The sequence below is a fragment of the Colobus angolensis genome, unplaced genomic scaffold (genome assembly GCF_000951035.1).
Source record: "Colobus angolensis palliatus isolate OR3802 unplaced genomic scaffold, Cang.pa_1.0 Scaffold115, whole genome shotgun sequence".
Lineage (NCBI taxonomy): Eukaryota > Metazoa > Chordata > Mammalia > Primates > Cercopithecidae > Colobus > Colobus angolensis.
Window position 1 is genome coordinate 4480175 of NW_012112586.1, and position 9344 is coordinate 4489518.

At 42.2% G+C, this 9344-nt stretch overlaps 1 protein-coding gene across 1 annotated transcript in view; it reads right to left on the reverse strand.

Moving 5' to 3' along the window:
• The window catches only part of GLT1D1 (glycosyltransferase 1 domain containing 1), a 106693-nt gene that overhangs the window by 62909 nt on the left and 34440 nt on the right, over positions 1 to 9344 (reverse strand). Inside the window, exons 5-6 of the mRNA XM_011961258.1 lie at positions 7930 to 7966; positions 5428 to 5484 (exon numbers count right to left, since the gene is read on the reverse strand). Of these exons, the coding sequence (XP_011816648.1) occupies positions 5428 to 5484; positions 7930 to 7966 (94 nt within the window). The remainder of the gene's footprint in view (positions 1 to 5427; positions 5485 to 7929; positions 7967 to 9344) is intronic.

Sequence of the window (9344 nt, forward strand, 5' to 3'; positions counted from 1 at the left end):
ACACCTGGCTAATTTTTGTATTTTTAGTACAGACAGGGTTTCACCATGTTGGTCAGGCTGGTCTTGAACTCCCGACCTCAAGTGATCCGCTGCCTTGGCCTCCCAAAGTGCTGGGATTACAGGTGTGAGCCACCACGCCCAGCCACTGTCTTCATTATTTTTCACTTGTTATTACAAAAAAAAAAAAAAAAGTATTTCAGTTGAACACATTAGACTTACTAAATTATAGCTGAAAAAGCTGATTTGGGGGGCTGTGCGAGAATAAAGGCTTCTACTAACACTAGTTTTCCAAGTGAAAAACAAGTGAGTTTTCCTAGGACTAGCCTGAGGAAGAAAAGTGCTACAATCTGAGTTAGGCAAATTTGAGTTTCCATTATAGAAATACAAATAGAGTTGACAGAGAGGTAGAGATAGAGATGGACAGAGAGAGAGAGAGAGAAAGAAAAAGAGAGAGAGAGAGAGAGAAACATAAATGAGCAATAAAACTAGAAATACAATAAAACAGAAATCAGAAAAACAGGAAGGAGTTACCCAGTCAAATTTCAGCTTTCATACATTTTAGGTTTGATAGCCTGAAAGCAATCATGACTTTAGATTGTGCTGGTCATTGGAATTTAAAGGCAAAACTCACAGAACATGGAATCATCACACTTAAAATGTATCTGGAAATGCACAGAAAAACTCAAAGACCAGGTAACTAATTTGATGTCTACACATCGATCTTTCAATCAGAATAGCTATTGCCAATATCGTGTGAAAAAATTGTAACAATGCCATTTACTACATTTAACCTGCTTTACTATATATTTGTTCTTAGTTCATCAGTTTGCATGTGATATAATGGTAAGCGTAAGAGGGGTTTAATGTTTTAAATTAAGGAGACTTAGTAATTTGTTAGCTGGGGCTTAGAGATAGAATCGAGAATGGTCAGAAAACCTGTGACATGCAGGAAGAGGAGACTGCATCGTGACGCGGACATCAGACATTTAAGAAGCACACTACAAACCCTGGTGACTACTCAATGACTCAACTGTTTACCTGCAGTGTTAAATGAGGCCCTTCCCACCCACTCCCCCTGATTTCAAGGTTAATAGTTGGTGAGAAGGCAGAGGGTATTTGATCACTAATAATCTCTACCAACTTCACTCTATCTTCTGTTTTCAGTGTCTGCAGCTCCCAGTGGGAGGGACAAATTACAGTCACAGGTTTCCAATGCTCCAGAGGCCAAGGGAAGACAAAGTAAGGATGAGGAGGACGGCCCATCCCCAGAGCCTAAGAGATGACAAAGACAAACGACGGCACAAATGCGAACAGACGCCTGATCATAAAACCCAGAGACACAGATTAATCCTACATCTACCCTTAAGCCATTATCTGCCACTGTCAGCCACCAGAGCCACAACCAGTCTCTCTAAGCCCATATATTCTGAATACATTTACAACTTCTAATTGCACACATTAAGATTAAGCAGCAGCCAAGTAGGTCTCCAGAGGAAAACGCTTTCTAAGGAGTGTTTAAAATCTCCTGGCTGTTCCCTTAATCATTCAATAGCAAGACCAACGAAACAGTCAACCCTGAGACTACGGAACGTGACGACAAATCATTCTCCTACTGGAAATGATGAATCTTAGTTACAATGCCATTGCGTCCTGTGATAGATTGAAGACAGACTAGCTTTACAACAGGAAATGGAAAATGGGCCCCCTCGTTCTGAATAATGGGACATGGAACTGACATGACAAAGCAGCTGAGGTCGTGTGGGTTCATCTGTAATACTGAGAACAACCATGCTAGTGTGGCTGAGATTGATGAGTATACTAAGAAAATCATTTCTGATAAAATGCTTGGAAATTTTTTTTTTCAATAGAACTTAAAACTGACACATAGAGTATGTGGTAGAGGCTTTGTTTCAAGTCTTTTTTGTTTCATTTTATTTTATTTTAAGTTCTGGGATACATGTGCAGGATGTCCAGGTTGATTGCATAGGTAAACGTGTGCCATGGTGGTTTGCTGCATCTATCATCCTATCACCTAGGTATCAAGCCCCGCATGCATTAGCTAGTTTTCCTGATGCTCTCCCGATGCCCCCACCCCCGCCCTCCCCTGACAGGCCCCAGTGTGTGTTGTTCCCCTCCCTGTGTCCATGTGTTCTCACTGTTCAGCTCCCACTTATAAGTGAGAACATGCGGTGTTTGGTTTTCTGTTCCTGCCTTAGTTTGCTGAGGATAATGGCTTCCAGCTTCATCCATGTTTCTGCAAAGGACATGATCTTGTTCCTTGTTATGGCTGCATAGTATTCCATGGTGTTTATGTACCACATTTTCTTCATCCAGTCTATCACTGATGGACATTTGAGTTGATTCCATGTCTTTGCTATTGTGAATAGTGCTGCAATAAACACACACATACATGTATCTTTAAAACAGAATGATTATATTCCTTTGGGTATATACCCAGTAATGGGATTGCTGGGTCAAAAAGTATCTGTGTGGAATTGCCACACTGTCTTCCAAAATGGTTGAACTAATTTACATTCCCACCAACAGGGTAAAAGCATTCTTACTTCTCCACAAGCTCGCCAGCATCTGTTGTTTCTTGGCTTCTTAATAATCACCATCTGACTGATGTGCGATGTTCTCATTGTGGTTTTGATTTGCATTTCTCTAATGATCAGTGGATGATGAACTTTTTTCATATGTTTTTTGGCTGCTTGTATGTCTTCTTGTTTCAAGTTTTTAGCATGAAAACAGACTTGGGGCATCTTTCTGTAGGCTGAGGGCAGAGAACTGATTTTGCATCTTCATTCTTTTCTTAGAAGTTTGCAGCATGAGGCCAGGCGAGGTGGCTCATACCTGTAATCCCTGCACTTTGGGAGCTGAGGCAGATGGATTACCTGAGGTCAGGAGGTCAAGACCAGCCTGGCCAACATGGTGAAACCCCCCTCTCCAAAAATTATAGAAAATTAGCCGAGTGTGATGGGGCATGCCTGTAATCCTAGCTACTCGGGAGGCTGAGGCAGGAGAATCACTTGAACCTAGGAGGTGGAGGTTCAATGTAACAGGATTTTATAGAAATTGACAAGTTGAGCCCAAAATTTAAATTGATATGCAAAAAACCTAGAATAGCTAAAATAATTTTGAAACAAAGTTATTGAGTAACACTACTTCATTTCTAGACTTACTATTAACCTATAGCAACAAAACAGCATGGTATTGGAATAAAGACAGGCATAGATAGTGGAACGCCACATACAGTAAACTGACTTTCAACGAAGGCACCAGAGCAATTCAATGGGCAAAGAAAAACATTTCCAATAAATGACGCCAGAACCATCTGGATATTGTTAAGAAAGAAAGAAAAAAAAAGATCCCTACCTCAGACAACACACAAACAGTAATTTCAGATGGATTTATAATCCTAAATGAAAGAGCTACAGCACTAAAACTTCTAAAGACATTTAAAAAAGAAAGAAAAACATCTTTGTGACCTTAGGGTAGGTAAACATTTTCTAGACAGGACTCAAAAGCACTAACCATCAAAGAAAAAGTTTGATAAACTAGACTTCAATAAAATTTAAACCTCTTCTGCTCTTCAAAAGACATGGTTAAGCAGGTGAAAATATAAGCCAGAGAATGGGAGAAAATATTAACGATATATTTATCTGACAAAAGGTTTGGACCTAGAATATAACGAAGTTCTACAAACCAATAATTAAAAGACACACATACAATTGGCTAGACACTCACCAAACAAGATACAAGAATGGCCAACATGCACATAAAAAGGTGCTGAACAAAATTAATCATCGGGGAAATGAAACTTAGAAGAATGACAATAAAACACCATTTCATTATCTGCCTAGAACAACTAAAATTGAAAAGACTGTCTACTCTACAGGTGGGCGAGAACGTGGAGTAACTGAAGCTCTTGCCAGCTTCTGCAGAAGCGTAAGATGGCACACCTTGGAGAGCTGTTTGGATATTTTTTTATAATGTTAATCATATAGTCAAGCTATTTGACTTAGAGGCATTTATCCAAGAGAAGTGAAAACGTAGGTCACCAAAAAACCTTGCACAAGCATATTCATAGTAAATGTATTTGTAAAGGTTAAAAATGGAAAACAAGCTAAAAGTTCATCAATAGAAGAAGAGATAAACAATTTGTGATATATGGAATGGGATACACCATTCCAAAATAGAATACTAAGAAGAAAAGGACTACAGATACACACAATAGGGATAAATCTCAAAAACATTAGTTGAACAAAGAAAGCCAGATACAAAAAATTATTTAATGCATGACTCCACTTAGATGAAGTTCAAGAACAGATAAAACTAATCTAAGATAAGAAAAACTAGACTAGGAGTCGCCTATAAAGAGACAGAAATTAAATATGGAAGAGGGCATGAGAGAACTTTCTTGACTGGTGGAAATGTTACCTGTCTTGATTAGGGTATTTGTCCACATGGGTATATACATTTGTCAAACATTTACCTAATTTTGTACTTGAGATCTCTTCATTTCACTATATAGAAACTTCAGATTTTTTTTAAAAAAAGGATGAGTTCACTCTATTCTACTGACACAATGAGCAAAGAAGGCAGGTTGGAGTAGTAAGTGAAGCTTGATTTTGTCTTTTAAAAATCATGATTTACATGTAAATTGTTGAGAAAGATCACATCAGACATTAATAGCAGTTCCTTTTTGGTGATGAAATTTCAAGTGATTTAAATTTTTGTTGCATTTTTGGCCAGGCCCGGTGGCTCATGCCTATAATCCCAGCACTTTGGGAGGCCGAGGTGGGTGGATCACCTGATCAGGAGTTCGAGACCAGCCTGGCCAATACGGCAAAACCCCGTCTCCATTAAAAATACAAAAATTAGCTGGGTGTGGTGGCGCATGCCTGTAGTTCCCGCTTCTTAGGAGGCTGAGGCAGGAGAATTGCTTGAACCCGGGAGGTAGAGGCTGCAGTGAGTCTAGATCACACCACTGCACTCCAGTCTGGGCAACAGAACGAGACTCCATCTCAAAAAGAAAAAAAAAAAAAAGGGGTTGTATATTCTGATATTTTCTCATTTTTCTACAAGGGTAATTTAGTTACGTGTGTAATTAGTAAAGTAAAATAAAATGAACACATGAGGTTGTTATTCTTATAAAGAACAAATGTCACAGGAAATGGTACTGAAAATTTGGGAAGCAGGTGCTAAAAACAGCATCAGAAAGGGCCAGAGCCCCTGTCTCTCTGGCTTTCTAGCCCTGCTGTTCCTCAAAAGGGTAAAACTACTCATGAAGTCACAGACAGAGGGAAATCAACCTTGTTCTCCCTGACAACCACTTTTTCAAAACCACACGAATGTCACAAGCTCCTGAAAGTAACTGACAAGATGCACTTCCTCAAAATCCTCTAAGAAAATCTCATATCTCACCGGAGCGTTGAAGAAAGGTATTCCAGTTAAAAGCAGCGTTTGGTGTTGTTGCAATTCCTGGGTCAAAGAAACAAAAAAAGGGCAAATTCACTTTGATGCGATTGCTGAAATGCAACCAGTTATTTTGTGTTGAGGCTTACTATTATTATTACTGTAATTATTATCATTTTGAGACGGAGTCTCGCTCTGTCGCCCAGGCTGCAGTGCAGTGCCACAGTGTCGGCTCACTGCAACCTCCTCCTCCCAGGTTGAAGCGATTCTCCTGCCTCAGCCTCCAGAGTAGCTGGGATTATAGGTACCCACTGCCACACCCGGCTAATTTTTGTATTTTCAGTAGAGACAGGGTTTCACCACGTTGGCCAGGCTGGTCTCGAACCCCTGACCTCAAGTGGTCCACCTGCCTCAGCCTCCCAAAGTGCTGGGATTACAGGTGTAAGCCACCATGCACGGCCCACTTGTGTTGAAGTTTAAATAATGGTACCAGTTGGTTTTTATAAAGCCACTCGATGCTCTGAGTGCGTCACTGAAGTCCCATGAATCCTTCAGCACGGGAGGGTTAAAAAAAGCCCACAGATTCCACATGAGAAAAGACCCACCCCTTTCAGCCCCAGGATCCATGACAGGCCCAAACTGGGTTAGACAAACCATGAGTTCCTTAAAAATGCCAGGAAGTAACAGGTTTCAAAAACACTGTCAACTAAGCTCCATGTGAAAATTATACCTCCCTTTAAAATCCTCACTCTCAACCCTCACCAACTCATGCCTGATGGTCTGTTGGCTATTACTTCCTCAGAGAGAGAAGTTACATTTAATTTTTGCTGGAAAAAAACAAATATTTTACAATTTAGAAAATCCAGAGGCAATATCTAACACGTTATCTTGGTAACAGAAACATTCTAAAATTTTATAAAACGTAAGTAAACCAAGTCATCTAACCACCTCTAAAATCCACCTGCATAACCATTATTCACACTGAATGATACTGACAACGGCTATTTAATAAGTGTCCGCTTCAAGCCAGCCCTGGGCTCCGACTGCATGTAGGCACTTTCCATACGCCACTGTAGCCCTTAAAGGCCCACCGAGCAGACTGGTTCCTCCAGTTTATCCAGCTGGACACTGAGGTTCCAAGAGGTTAAACGGGCTTCAAAAGGCGCAGGGTGGAGGTGGTAGACGCTGCGTTCAAACCTACGCACTGCCTCAGAGCCCCGGCCTTTCCTGCTGCACCTGCTAAAAACGTCACTGAGGCCAGTGCAGCAAGGACACGGTGACGACAGGATGGCATGCCTCACGAAGGTGCGCCTGAGCACCACGGAAGTCCTCGGGAGGCACGAACGCCTGGCCTCAGCGTCTGCACTCGTTCTAACCTGAGCTTGGGGCGAATTACACATTCTTCCATGGATCTAGGCTTTCCATTATTTCTATCGTGTAGTACGGTGGTTTACAAACTCTGTTCAGAGAGGCCAGGCACAGTGGCTCACACCTGGAATCCCAGCGATTCGGGAGGCTGAGGCAGGCGCATCACCTGAGGTCAGGAGTTCAAGATCAGCCTGGCCAACACGGTAAAACCCTGTCTCTATAAAATGTACAAAAATTAGCTGGGCATGCTGGGGGGCACCTGTAATCCCAGCTACTCAAGAGGCTGAGGCAGGCCAGTTGCTTGAACCCAGCAGGCAGAGGTTGAAGTGAACCAAGATTGTGCCACTGCACTCCAGCCTGGGCAACAGAACGAGACTCCATCTCAAAAAAAACAAAAACAAAAACAAAAAACAGTGCTTAAACCTCAGAGGGTTTGATGAAGGGCTTCAGATGCCACCATAGGTGTAGGATTGGGCAGGGAGGAAGGGGGAGAATGAAGGGAGAAGAGTTCCAGGTCCCCCAACTCAAGTCAGCCAAAACAGAAGCCCCGCCTTTGGTTTGGTTTGTTTTTTCCAAACATACTGCCGATGGAGTATATCATACTTCTACTGGTGGAAAATGTTAAGTGATCTGCATTTTAAATCATTATTTTATAATCTCTCCTATTTATCTTTTATTCTAATGTTAGAAAAATTATAACAATGTAGCCATTCTCAGGCAGATTGCTTGAGCCCAGGAGTTCAAGACCAATCTGGCAACACGGTGAAACCCCGTTTCTACAAGGAATACAAAAAAAATTTAGCTGGGCATGGTGGCTCACGCCTGTAGTCCCAGCTACTTTGGGGGCTGAGAGGCTAGAGAATCGCTTGAACCCAGGAGGCAGAGGTTGCAGTAAGCTGAGATCGCACCACTGCACCAGACCTTGTCTCAAAAAAGAAAAAAAAAAAAAAGTAGCCATTTCACTGATTATTTTTAAGTAAATCTCAGAAATCATATTATCTCCTTCATAAACATCTCAATATATGTCTCTTAAGGGCGCAAACTTATTCTTTTAAATATATATATTTATCACATATAAATATACATCTATTTATTCATTCTCTATCCCTGTACATAAGTAAATAAATATTTGAAAATGCTTACCTTGACTCTGGACGTAGATCTTATCCTTAGCATGCGGCTTTTGAAAGGAGGGGAGAAAGAAAAGAGAAGTACATTGGAGAGTGCATGACAACTGCTTTTTAGAAATAAAATGAAGGTCATTAACAAAAAAAGCCATCCTGGAAAACATCACTGAGAATCATCTACACAGCTGCTCACAGACTTAACCACTCTCTAAGAGTAAAGCATTACTTCTGCTTTTAATAGGTTTTGCCATTAAAAATACAGCATCTATAAGGTAAGAAGCACACACAAAAAGAGTCTCTTAAATGAGGCCTAATGCAATTTTGCAATGTTACACTTGCTGTGTTAGTGGAGACATTACTGAGGTTCAGCCAGAGAGCATGCCAGAGCCGGCCCAGCTGCAGCAGCTCCTGCCCCAGCGTGGAGGTGGAGGTCCGCGGAAGCATGGTATGACTTATGCAAGCCTGAGGGGAAGAGTACTTCCACCACTCCCAGAAAAAATGAAGAAAGGAGTAGGAGGAGAAGGAGGAGCTGCTAATATGTTGGGAAACCAAAGACAGGCCCTAGGAGGCAGATCCTTCCAGGCAAGAGAGGACAGCGGAGGGAAAGCGTCTGGTAAGGGCCTCCCCAAAGGCCTCCCTGGCACCAAGGAAAAGGCGGCCTTTGCATGACTGACTTGGGTATTTGTACCAAGTTATCAACTTACTATTCCTTGCCGTGTTTTCTGGCAGAATGTCACAAAACTGCTAGAGAGAAATACAATCCACTTCTCCAGTTCATTTTGAAACAGTGGCAGGAATATTTTTAAGATAACGTTTAGATGGAAAGGTGGAGGCAGGAGCAGAGTGAGGCCCTCTCTGGAACGGCTGGTGGAGCAAGTCCATGCCAAGGATGCTTTCTCTCAAGTGATCAAAATAGGCTGTCATTTTGGTGAAAGAGTCCAAAAATGGATGCCTTTTTGCCATGTGACATAAGCCTGATCAATGCATGAAATGACTGAACTAGCTAGATCCCTGGAGGTCACAGAAGGCACCCACCTGTCCTTTCTCAGTGTAGGGATACAGTGCGGTCTTTAGGGTACCAGGGAGCCCTCAGCACTGCATGGGGTATGCTGGTCCACATTGGACATTGTCCCCACGTTAGTTTTATATTTTGGGACACAAGCCAAGGGTGAAGCAGCCCTGCCAAGGGCGAGTCAATCAACAGGAAGGAGACTGGCCCTCCCCAAGCCTGGAAAGGTTTGGCAGAGGCAGCATCCAGGCAGAAGGTGGGTGGCATGACCAGGCACAGTGGCTCACCCATATAATCCCAGCACTTTGGGAGGCTGGGGCAGGCAAATCATTTGAGGTCAGGAGGTCAAGACCAGTCTGGGCAAAATGGTAAAACCCTGTCTCTACTAAAAATACAAAAAGTAGCCAGGTGTGGTGGCACGC